This window comes from Nanorana parkeri, unplaced genomic scaffold, assembly GCF_000935625.1.
Source record: "Nanorana parkeri isolate BGI_ZX_2015 unplaced genomic scaffold, ASM93562v1 scaffold666, whole genome shotgun sequence".
Lineage (NCBI taxonomy): Eukaryota > Metazoa > Chordata > Amphibia > Anura > Dicroglossidae > Nanorana > Nanorana parkeri.
In genome coordinates this window covers 24,441-37,789 of record NW_017306934.1, presented here as the reverse complement: position 1 = coordinate 37,789, position 13,349 = coordinate 24,441, and the positions used below count along the sequence as shown (strand labels likewise).

Genomic DNA, 13,349 nt, shown 5'->3' with positions numbered 1-13,349 from the left:
CCCCACCCCATACCCTCCCCAGCTTCTGCACTGACAGAGGACAATATGACAGGGGACACTGATGGACATTATGTATTCTGAGCCCAGTCTGTGTAATAACATTAATTGTGTATTTTATTAACATACATTATGACAGGGGACAGTGATGGATATACATGATGGATATTATGTGGGCTTGGAATACATAATATCCATCAGTGTCCCCTGTCTTGCCACAGTGCACATCTCCCTATCTGTCTGCCTACCTTTCTCTGATTCCAGCCGACTGAACTATCTGGACTGGAGAGTACAGTAGATACAGCGGCGGATTGATATCTGCTGTACTCTCCAGTGCAGGCCGGAATTATAACTTAATTGTCGGGAGCCGCGGCTCCTGATATTAATGCGCCGGCCGAAAGTGAGGAAATAGTCCTCTCTCTCCCCGGGCCATACCACTTTATCGGAGAGCCCGGGGGAGGCCGGGAGAGAGGGGACAGTTTGACATGAGGTTCCACAGGCTGAACCACAAATTCCCCCTCTCTATTCAGTCTCAGGTCGGTCTATTCAGACATGACGCCGCAACCCACTGCAGAGGGTGTCGCGACCCACGAGTTGAGAACCACTGGTTTAGACCATACCAAATTCATACCAGATTCATACCAAAATTGGAAGCAATTCGCAAGTCAACGGAGGATCTGTTGACCTGCAATTGTACCTTCCGATTTCGATCCACTGGGCTGTGATACACTTTTCATTGGATTCTAAGGAAGGACAATGAAAAAAAAACTAAAGAAAATGCGGCTATTCCCCGCCAGATCTGTTGCGTTGAAAAAAAGTAGTGAATGTTCTACCTTTTCATTTTAACACAACGGAGCGGAGTGAACTAGCCCCATTCACCCCCTTTCGTGTTTCATTGCCCATTCGTTGAGAAATGTATGCAATGCAATGGATCCAGTGTGAATGGGCCGCTTTGTGCTAGACCTTTTACTTCTGGATTGAGTAGGCAATTCATGACCAACATTCTGGGATCACTCATCCTATTTCCATTTAAAAACCAAGAAAAACAAATGTCACAGACCAGTTTCACGTGGGTGTATCACTACACAGCCCAAAAACAGAAGCTACCAGACGTGTGAAACCTGTCAGACTGCTGTGCCGTCTTCTGAATTTTCATCATGCTGCTAAACATACGAGACAAGGAAGGGACATTAGATGGCCCTGTGATTACAGATGAAATGACGGGTTGGCTGTGACTATGCTGAAGCTTTCCATGAGTTTCATAAGAGAGGAATCATGGCCTTGTGTGCAGTACATGCAGATTTCAGGCTCTTTCCTTAGAGTGGCCCATGAACAGGTCACCAGTGATGGCTCAGATGTGGCCACTGTGACATGAGACTTCAGAGCTCCCTAGGTGCTACTAACAAATGCCTCCGACAGTCAGTGGTGTTCATTATTCACACAGAGAACATATGATGGGTCAAAGTCTCATTCTTCAATAGAGAAGAGGGAAGGGTCAAATGTATATTCCACGATTAGCTCAAAATGGTTATCTAGGCAGTTCCCAGGGTTCTGAAAACTCGAAGACAGATACCTGCCCATTCTATTCTTTTCAGACAGATACTGTATCTACATGTCTATGGGAAGTCTCATTATCATGTTAAAAGTTAGTTAAGCCAAAACACACACATTGGTATCTAATGTGAGTGGCAAACGAGCTTTTGTACAGAAAGTACACTCAACATACAAGCATGCGTTTATATTTGTTCCACTGACACCACAACACTGCCGTTACTAATAGACATTGGATTGTCTTCCTATCATTACATTTCTGCGTATGGCATGAACGGAGTTCCTAATGAGGATCCCTGTCTGACCAAGGTTCCCGTCCTGTGAAAGTGGCCAGGTGACCCCGCTACTACTCTATTGCAGGATCGACTGTCGTGTTTTAATGATCAGATCAGATGATAGGACAGTGAGGAGGCATCAGAGAGCTCAGATCCACTTTTTAAAGTCTTCAGAGCTCATCCATGCTGAGCATTTGGCAAACAAGATGCACTTATCTAAGGCTGGGTTCACACCATTTTCCGGACCAGATCTGGAACATAGTGCATTGCGTTTTTTGCCACGTTTTTGTTTGTTTTTTTAGCTTAACCACTGCCCGGGGGATTTTCTTACTATTTGCGCACACATGATAAAATATACATTTTTGGCTAGAAAACAGATCCAGACCCCCAAACAATGATATGTGTTCTGAAAGCAGAGGCCCTGTAGGATTAAAAAATGCTGGTTGCCATTTTTTATGTTGCACGTTTTTTGCGCAAATGTTTATCAAACCAGTATTTTTAGGAAAAAATAAACTACATTAAAATTTAGTGCACAGAAACAGAATATGATATCCAATTTTTAGGTAAAATATAAAAGGCGGGGTCACGTCGGGTAAATAGATATCAAACATACCAAGCCTTAAAATTGCGTACGTCTGTGAAGCCGCAAAAAAGTCAATACCCAAAATTTCCCATAGGGAACCATTTAAACCATTTTACCGCTCATCAGTTTAGTGCCAACAGTGATTGACAGCAGTAGAATTATTGCTCTCACTCCGACGTTCACGGCGATATGTAACATGTGTAGCGCAATTGTTGTTTTCGCACGTAGGCGCACCAACACGTGTTTGCGTGTGTATGTGCGTGCACGTGGGAGGCGGGGGTCTTAAATTGCCGGATGGCTTGTACATTAACAGCACTCGTCTGCTGCGGTACCAAGAACACAGTTAACAATGCTTACTCACTGTACTGTATTTATGGAGAAGCACCATTGTCACCCCCATGACAGGACTACAGAGCACATGCCCTCCCCTCTTCTACAGAGAGAAGGGGTTCTGTAGTTCCCAGAGATGGGCGGGAACAATGCAATGGATTACCATGAAATACAGGTAGAGAGGACAGGAAATGATCAAATGACAAGATCTGTGGCAGAATCAAACACTTATTTCTTTGCACTTAAACCATCAAAAGCATGTTACATATGTTTAATATTTCACAGACCAAAAAGGTGACCAAATCGTAGAATTCCATTTTTAGGGTTCACACAGACGTGATTTTCTATATAAAGTTGATATTAAATGGCGGAGCACATGCACAATGGGGTGTATTGGGTAGGTTTGGTGCCAGGAAGCTGAACAATGAGAGGTATCAGAGCTATTCCTTAGTCTCAGATGTGGCCACTGTGACATGAGACTTCAGAGCTCCCTAGGTGCTACTAACAAATGCCTCCGACAGTCAGTGGTGTTCATTATTCACACAGAGAACATATGATGGGTCAAAGTCTCATTCTTCAATAGAGAAGAGGGAAGGGTCAAATGTATATTCCACGATTAGCTCAAAATGGTTATCTAGGCAGTTCCCAGGGTTCTGAAAACTCGAAGACAGATACCTGCCCATTCTATTCTTTTCAGACAGATACTGTATCTACATGTCTATGGGAAGTCTCATTATCATGTTAAAAGTTAGTTAAGCCAAAACACACACATTGGTATCTAATGTGAGTGGCAAACGAGCTTTTGTACAGAAAGTACACTCAACATACAAGCATGCGTTTATATTTGTTCCACTGACACCACAACACTGCCGTTACTAATAGACATTGGATTGTCTTCCTATCATTACATTTCTGCGTATGGCATGAACGGAGTTCCTAATGAGGATCCCTGTCTGACCAAGGTTCCCGTCCTGTGAAAGTGGCCAGGTGACCCCGCTACTACTCTATTGCAGGATCGACTGTCGTGTTTTAATGATCAGATCAGATGATAGGACAGTGAGGAGGCATCAGAGAGCTCAGATCCACTTTTTAAAGTCTTCAGAGCTCATCCATGCTGAGCATTTGGCAAACAAGATGCACTTATCTAAGGCTGGGTTCACACCATTTTCCGGACCAGATCTGGAACATAGTGCATTGCGTTTTTTGCCACGTTTTTGTTTGTTTTTTTAGCTTAACCACTGCCCGGGGGATTTTCTTACTATTTGCGCACACATGATAAAATATACATTTTTGGCTAGAAAACAGATCCAGACCCCCAAACAATGATATGTGTTCTGAAAGCAGAGGCCCTGTAGGATTAAAAAATGCTGGTTGCCATTTTTTATGTTGCACGTTTTTTGCGCAAATGTTTATCAAACCAGTATTTTTAGGAAAAAATAAACTACATTAAAATTTAGTGCACAGAAACAGAATATGATATCCAATTTTTAGGTAAAATATAAAAGGCGGGGTCACGTCGGGTAAATAGATATCAAACATACCAAGCCTTAAAATTGCGTACGTCTGTGAAGCCGCAAAAAAGTCAATACCCAAAATTTCCCATAGGGAACCATTTAAACCATTTTACTAATGGGGGTTTGGGAGGGTGCCGGATGGCTTGTACATTAACAGCACTCGTCTGCTGCGGTACCAAGAACACAGTTAACAATGCTTACTCACTGTACTGTATTTATGGAGAAGCACCATTGTCACCCCCATGACAGGACTACAGAGCACATGCCCTCCCCTCTTCTACAGAGAGAAGGGGTTCTGTAGTTCCCAGAGATGGGCGGGAACAATGCAATGGATTACCATGAAATACAGGTAGAGAGGACAGGAAATGATCAAATGACAAGATCTGTGGCAGAATCAAACACTTATTTCTTTGCACTTAAACCATCAAAAGCATGTTACATATGTTTAATATTTCACAGACCAAAAAGGTGACCAAATCGTAGAATTCCATTTTTAGGGTTCACACAGACGTGATTTTCTATATAAAGTTGATATTAAATGGCGGAGCACATGCACAATGGGGTGTATTGGGTAGGTTTGGTGCCAGGAAGCTGAACAATGAGAGGTATCAGAGCTATTCCTTAGTCAAGTAAATGTCAAATTCTCAGCACAGGGAGAAGGGGTTCAATATGGCATGTAAGCCAACCACACACAGCTTGATTTCCTCTTGGTCAGCCCACAGGCTTTAAAAGAGAACTATGGGGTAACCTTTTTATCCCATAGTTCTATTTAGGGTCACGGGAGGACATATACTAACCTCCTCCCCTGACCCAAAGCTATCTAGAGGCAGAGCCAGCTGTGTCCACCCCCTCTCCTGTCCGTTCTTCCACTCAGTGCTGGAGGATCTGAGAGGGGGGAGGGGAGTCCCTGCAGGGAGCGGTGACTGACAGTCACTGCTCACTGCAGAGAGATGATCGGGAAGTGAGCGAGCGACGGTATGCGTTTGCTCACTTCCCGATCTATAGAGCCGACCTGCGACAGTTTCAATATCTCACGCCGGCTCTAACTATGAGGAGTGTAAATCACTCACCTCATAGTTCTCCTTTAATAAAAGAAAATCACTTGCTCCTCCCAGCCACTGTCACTGTTTGGCTGATAACTGTTCACCTGGCTCAGTCAGTTTTTAAATTGACTTTTGTTGAGCCAATCGGTATATGCAGGTGTCCCCTGAGCTGGAATTCTGGCAAATTCAGCAGAAGTCAGATAAAATTCCTGCCGTCCATGTCCAGCTTCAGCCTAACAAGAACACTGAGCCTATGAAGATTTAGAAGTGGACACCAGGCAACAGAACAATGAACAAAGGAATGTGACAACAGACACTTCTTATCTCGGACATGATGATAAATGAAGCCGATTGTGTGCACAACAAAATAAACTTCGAGCAGAATCTACCTCCTCTATCCAATCACCCGTAATGAAGAACACATTCACAATGTGAGCACACCCATCTGTGTGTATTGAGGAGTCTACAGTGGACCTGTACCAACACAAAAGCCCCAAACACACCCTTGTGATGCACAATAGGCCTGCATTTCCTGCATTCTCATCCACCATTCCACCAGCGGCCACACAAAGATCATTTTTCCCTGAAAGTTATTCCTCCCCCAAATCTGGCTGTACTCTGGCCTGGCAACTGGCCCAAGTGTCAGCAGGACACCAGTAGTAAAGTGAGCTGAGAATATTGGCACCAGTGTGACTACTGTCCAGCATGGTGGAGGGGTGTTTTTTTTTTTTTTAATACAGGTGTCAGGTGGGGATTTAAAGAACTACAGGTAAAAATTGTATTAACCCTTGCAGTGGGGCTACCTACCCCTGTCAAAGTTTCACTGCTGTCTGGGGCTCCTGTTACTCTGTCACTTCCTGTTCTGACAATATTTACAACAGACAGGAAGTGAGGGAGATTTTCCTAGAGCAACAAAGACAGAAACTACAATTTCTTTTTTTTTTTTTTAAACTAAGGGAAGGCTTGAACCCCTGTCCGATTTGAATCTCTGCCTGTGAGCCCATGTCAGATTTACCCTCACTTCCTGTCTCGTAAAACTGTTGTCATAGGCACAGGAAGTGCTCCTTTGTAAAGGAGCCTCAACTACAGGCAGAGCTTCGATTCGGCCAGCTTAATCTGTATCCGTATATGGCGACTGTGTCGCTAATTTGTTGATACATTTCCACCCCCAGTGTTCTGCTATTTTTGGATTAAAGCCGTCATTATCACACAATGTATGGAGAAATCAGGTTTCACTCCTCTGTCTGGTACTCTAAATTGAACACAATAAGGTGGAAACAAGAAGTAAACAAACACCCTCCCTTATCTTCTCCTGCTGTCAAATATTCTCTTATGATAATTTGATCTAACAAAACAAAGAAACAGCTACAGGAGCAAATTCAATGACACTGCTGATAACAGCGTGGAGTGATTTTTCTACCCTGGTGCACATCTCTTGGACCAGCTAGGAGTTAGGCTTGTCATACACTGGGCACATTTTAGGGCAAAAACATGCTGAACTGGCACCTCTCCATTAAACAAAAGTCAATTTTCAAAATTAACTTTTATCAAAGGAGGCAGTCCGAAAAATGTCAGCCGAACAGTTACTGCGGCCAATCAGCTGTAGCTGTTTGGGTATTTTGAGGGCGGCACACCCGCCACTGTCTGCATACAATATCCTGGTGGGGAGGGGGTGGGATTCCCCAAAAACTATAAGTGTACGGCTAACACTAGGGTCAGAAGACATCTATACCACGAAAGGTGAAAGGCTCACCGGAGGCTCTACTGCAAAACCCCCGGGATGCCGGTGCAGCTACTGCAAAACCCCCGGGATGCCGGTGCAGCTACTGCAAAACCCCCGGGATGCCGGTGCAGCTACTGCAAAACCCCCGGGATGCCGGTGTAGCTACTGCAAAACCCCCGGGATGCCGGTGTAGCTCTGACTCCAGCCAGTCAGAAAAGAAATTGAATCACTGCACCTTGGTCTGCAACTTTTCCTATTTGTACAGCAGCAGGGAGCTGGACCATACCGCTGCTTAAAGCATCAATAAACCCCACCCCCCCACTCCATAAAAAAAAAAGAAGTTTTAAATGAAAGTTGCTACAATACATTTAAAACATTCCTTGCTTTTTTTTTGTCAAGAAATTGATTCTTGATACAAAAATATGTTGATCCTGCCTGCAAACCACTCTTGGCAGTAGAGATGGCAACAATCTGTAGAGTCAGCTACCCTCCACAGAATTGCCACCACTTGTGCATATGCTCCAAAGAAGCCACATCCAAGGCTTATTCTACCTTCTTTCATGATGCAAATATACCGGGTGGTCGGTGGGACCAACCTGCCTGCCATAAATAGCAATGATAGGAGGGGCTGCTATCAATCTAACACTCTTACCTGCCCCCTTAGGCTCCCAGCTGCCTATGCCAAAGCAGCTCCTTCTGTCATTGCCATGCACAGCAAGGCAGACTGGTCCCGCCCACAGCCCGGACTGTTCGGACTTGAGAAAGAGCAAGGTGATCACGTGACTGAGGGCTAAAGGGTGACATAAAGGTATTTGGAAGCAACACTTGCTCTATAAATTGATTTGGGTTTACAGATTTTAGGTTTACAACCAATTTAGGCAAAGCCCCATTAATGTGCTGTGTAGTGACATACAGGATGGCAAGAGGAACCACAGAGCACTTCCAGATGTGGAGGCCCATTTGGGCAGCTTTACTCAGCGAGGAGTGAACATTTTATGAATCGGTGCCAGGGCAAGAAAAGTATATGGTATATTCTTTTAAAGGAGCCTTTTGATTTGATTAAAAATTCTTTTTTCCTTAATCGACCGAGCCACTTTAAAATAAACTGGTCATGGGTGAAATAATGTGGCTGCCATTGCTGAACCACCCCAGAAAAGTTACTAAAAGCCAGCAGTTCTGATCTATATACTTGATCCTGCTCAGAAACTCAAAAAGAATGGCGCAAGAGGGTCCCTAAAAAGCCAGGCACATAGCCTTTTCAGACGCAGTGGGCAGCCTCCATGCTTCTCTCATGACAGGTATCCTTTAAGCAAAGATATTGTAAAGTAATACAATCCAGACATCAGCAGTGATATAGGTCATGTTATAAGACAGTATGGCGATTACACAGAAAAGATCCGTACCTCGTTGGGTTGGCGTTTGTCAGCAAACGGCTGGTAGTGTTGGTCACGGCTGCTTTTGTAGTGGTGGTAAGTTGACTCACATTGATGGGGGCGGGAGTGACGGCGTTCTTAGCGATGCAGCGATTATATATTGTCTGCAAAAGATTTATAGAACATTCATTATTAGTTAATTATCTATTAAAAGTTCAAAGGGAAATTGAATTTATATCAAAATTTGACCTCTAGGAGGTTGTTTATTTAGTAGTACAATACACACAAATGCTTAATAATGGCTGAAACCAGTTATTCACAGAACATTTTCAACCACACTGAGAAATATATATTCATTGAGAGGAACGGTACAGTACAATCACTGTGCAGCTCTACTAGTCAGAAGCCGCGGCCTGTATATGTAAGCAACTTATATGGCTGCCTTGCTTTACAAATACATGGGTATAGAGCAGTGGTGGCGAACCTCTATGGCGCGCACGCCATAGAGGGCATGCAGAGGCCCCTCTGGTGGCACACGAGCCTAGGCAGAGGTGTTGAATTTGTACCAAACAGATCCGGGTGCGCAGGGCTCAAATGTACATCAGGGAAGCCACCTCTCGATTAGTACCAGTGATATCGGAGATACCGTGGAGATCACTTGTATGCAGCCTGCAGGTCCGTCCCCTCCTCCGTGGTCTGTCACATCCCCCCCCGAAAGCTTGCCACCTCTCTCCCAGCCAACTGCCTCACCTTCCACTGTGGTTTTCGGAGTCCCCCGTTCTTCTGAACATAGGTTATCTGCTCTCCTCCATGTGAACACTGAGACAGGGGAGCTGCACTCGCAGTCTTCTGATCTCAGCTGTCACAGGAGAGCCAGCACAATACTGTGCTCAAACACCTGTATTGCAAGTGACAGGTTCAATAAAGAGAACCTGTCAACTCCAAATGCTATCACACAGGGGATTGTTATCCCCTGTGTGATAACAATAAAGTTTAAAAAAAAAGTTACAAATAAAATAAAAATGTAAAAAAAAAAATAAATTTAAAAAATGTATAAAAGTTTAATAAAATAACAAATTGATTAAAAGTAAAAATAAAAAATCAATAAAAATTACAAAAGTAAAGTAAAAGATAAGTTAAATAAAAATGTCAAAAAATAAAGTATAAAAAGTGATAAAAAGTAAAAAAAAATAAGAAAAAATTAAATGTTCATATCTTTGAATATGTGCGTTTCCCTATTTTGCCTAATGCAGCGATGCTGAACGTGTTTTAAAACCCAGTGCCCAAACTAAAACACATTACATAACTTATTATCAGTGTTGGCACTTTGAGATAAATAAATTGATTTTGCATTTCAGTTTGGGAACTTTGGCACAAAGACGTTGGCCATCACTGGTATGGGGTATTTACAGTAACATTTTAAAGGCCAACTCCAGGTTACATTTCTATTGTTTAAATTACTCCCCAGATGTTATGCATGCGCGGCTCAGTGCGCACAAAACTGACAGGCAGGGAGAAGCAATTATGACAGAAGAGATACACAAGAGTCTCTTCTGCCATAAAAACCCTATCAGCATTTTTTTTAAATGACTACTTCACTTTAAGACAGCGGGGTCCTACACCTATTCACCGTGGCAGGACCCTCACAGCACTATTTATATATGTAAGGTAACAATGGTATATGGATTCTAACTTCTTGGCAGACAAGTTCCAAGCTCCCCCCACCTGCCACAACCAGTGCAAGAGACCTCATGCTTTCTGACATATCCTTCATTAAATTTACAAACAGAAATGGAGGAACAACATTCCACAATGGTCAGATATAGGAAGAGAATGATGGGCAGAACCTTGAACTCCGGTGAGGAGGTCTCACTGTTGGAATTCTTTGGAAGGATGCCAACTCCAGTACATGATCTCATACAAAGTTATTCACCCAAAACTAAGAATTTCATCTTTGGGTATACTGGATATTTTTACCGACATTCCCACCAACGTGAGAACATATCGTACTAGCAAATCAGACCATCAGCACTGCCCATTAAAAATCTTTATTACAGCCATTTAAAAACAGGACTGGACAAATCCCAGGAGCCGGGTTACCAATGCCCCTTGAAAATTACAGCTGGTCACAAGGGCTACATTTCAGGGCTGCGCAGGGTCCTTTCATCAGGCTTCATAAACCTGATGAAGGGAACCTGCGAGGCTCCAAAATGTTTGCATCCTTGTGACAATACTTCTATGTGGCAATAAATGATGTTCTGTTTGGACACATTTCCTCGGTGTGCTGGTGACATCCCGTCTTGTCAATGACCTGAGTGGCACCATCTGCAGTCATTTCAGCACCCATCTTCAAGAGATTTACCTGTCAGGACTAGGGCTGCAACCAAATAATCGATAATGAGAATAGTTGTTATCTATTCTCATTATCGATTACTTGGTTGGATCCCCTAGCTCTCTCCTCTACGCTGGGAGGAGGGCACAGCAAGCAGTGGGTGGGTTCAATAGCCAGCCTGCTATTGGCTATTGCAATTTGAAATGGCCAATAGCAGGCTGGTTATGGCACCAGCCCACTACCTACTGTATTTACATTCAGCTGCTGTCCACAGAATCTTGCTACTAGCAGCTGTCATTCCCTGGCTGAAGCTATTCAAGCGCCATGTGCTTACAATGCAATTATTTTAAAAAAATTATTTAAAAAAGGTGAGAAAAAAAGTAATTTTTGGTTTCGGCCGGACAAATTCGGCTGCAGGAGGTGCGTTGCAGTGCCATTCATTTCAATGACACCCTAAATGCGCCTCCCACCCACAGTGTGATTGCCGGCACGGTACCGTAATGCCATGCGTTCCAGTCCAGTGCGATTGCAAAAAATATGCGCATGCAGTTTTATTCTGAAGTAAACTTTATGTTCGCAACACTGCATTTGTGTATTTTATTTTAAATTAGGGATGGTATTTATTTAATTTTTTGATCCGATTAATTGATAAAATACCCTGCCAACTAATCGAATATGAAAATAATCATTAGTTGCAGCCCTAGTCAGGAGGAGTGCAGTGGGATATTATTGGATTAAAAATGAAAGTTGGCACTTAAAGTGACATTAAACCCTCAGATTTGTTAACATAAACCAATACTGTAATGTGTGCCTTACTGTAATCCATGGTTGTTTCCCTTCTCTTTGCTGCTCTTCCTTTTAAATCCTCATGTCTTCTCATGCTGGGGGAGAACTTCCCTTTGCAGCTGAGTGCCTCTTCCTGTAGTGCTGGCTCAGGTTGCAAACCTTCACACAGACACCATGTATCCATTTCAAAGACAAGGCAGTCTGCTGCAAAACAGAAGTTCTGCCCAGCATGAGAACAGATACAGATTTAAAAAGGAAGAGGAGCAAAGAGAAGGGAAACAACCATGGATTACAGTAAAGCACACATTACAGTATTGGTTTATGTTAAAAAATCTGAGGGTTTAATGTCACTTTAAAGGAGAACTATGGCGTTAGGGCTTTTCCCCATAGTTCTCCTTAGGGTAACGGAAGGATACAAACTAGCGTCCTCCCGTCACCCTAAGCTCAGTATAACGCGAGCTGCAGCACGCGGTATACTGAGACGCTGCAGCTGAAACGGATACCGACAATTATGTCTGAATCCGCCCAGCTGCGTGAGTGACAGCTGGCTCTGCCTATCTAGAGGCAGAGCCAGCTGTACCCGCCCCCTCCCCTGGTTTAAAAAGATTTGTGTTAAAAGGACACGAGAAGGAACAAAAAGAAGACTTGCATCCAGTTTTCCAAGACTTGCATCCAGTTATACTCTAAAAAGCAGAAACTTCAGAAACATTGCAGTCTTGTTTTTCCCTCCTATATGCTTTTAAACCTAAATAATTAAATATTGCTGTTATAAAGAAGGCGGTTTATAGAGGAGGATTGACAGATGGTTGATGGTTCTCATCTAAACTGCTGGTTGTGTTGCGGACCATCCTGGACTGTAGCACATCTCGACGCGTATATCTACAAATCCCATGTGTGTCTTTGTATACATTGCACTTACCGTACTGACGTCCAGCGGAATGATAAACACCATTATAAAGCACAACCACCAGGCGAGCAATGTGGCCACTAAGACGAGCTTGTGCTGTTTCTTGAAGTCTCCATATCGGTGGAGGAGGAAGAGGGCGAGGAAAAACACAAATACAATCTCTACTCCTAGGGCAGCCCCGCTCATTGTTCCGGATCTTCTCTATCCTCTGGGGATGCCAAAATACCGTGCTGGATCAATGCTGAAAGACATCAAGGTTGCACATAGGGACTTTTGGAGCAAAAGTAGTAAATTTTAGCCAAGGCAAAATGGACCTGTGCTACAACAATTGAACAATGAACTGGCCACACTGAGGTAAACAGGGAGCATCTGTTGCATTGAAGAAGCATGAAAGGTCTTCTAACAGAAGAAAAAGACGGGAGGAAACCTTTCACCGAATGTGCTCCCCATCTACCCTGCCCAGGTCTATTCCTAAACCACTCAATCCCCACCTACTCTCAGACCTCTACCAACATAAAGGATAATCATTCTGCAGTTCAAGATTAAAACTAGTAGGGCTCCTTAAGATAACATCTGAACTAGGGGAACCCGCATGGTGGGTTCTGGTCCTCCTGCAGTGGGGAAGAAGATGGGCAGATTCTGAACCACCGTCCCTCTAAGGCCCAAGTCAAAAAAAGAAACAAGTCCGAAGGGAAGGCCAAATGCAGCCCTAGGGACACCTTCCAAATATGAATGTATTTATGGAAGCATAAAAGGAGTTAAAAGCAGAGAGGTCAATATAAACTAGATCAGCCGACTGCATACACAGAGTGTGCAAACAAGACATACAAAGAACGCCCTGAATAGCACATATTTCAGCACACGGTGCCTCTCTGAGTAATGAGACTGGCCTCTCACTGTACACCAACTGACTAATCACCCAATCAGGACACATT

General features: G+C 43.5%; 1 protein-coding gene across 2 annotated transcripts in view; it reads right to left on the bottom strand.

Annotated features, from left to right (window-relative positions):
* LMBRD2 (LMBR1 domain containing 2) overlaps nucleotides 1–12,635 on the bottom strand; it is a 44,390-nt gene extending 31,755 nt beyond the window's left edge. Inside the window, exons 1-2 of one of the 2 annotated variants that reach the window (XM_018563463.1) lie at nucleotides 12,427–12,635; nucleotides 8,420–8,553 (exon numbers count right to left, since the gene is read on the bottom strand). In XM_018563463.1, coding sequence (XP_018418965.1) covers nucleotides 8,420–8,553; nucleotides 12,427–12,600 — 308 coding nt within the window. In that variant the 5' untranslated portion in view covers nucleotides 12,601–12,635. The remainder of the gene's footprint in view (nucleotides 1–8,419; nucleotides 8,554–12,426) is intronic. The other variant, XM_018563464.1, reaches the window with a different exon arrangement.
* Nucleotides 12,636–13,349: the final 714 nt, after the last annotated feature.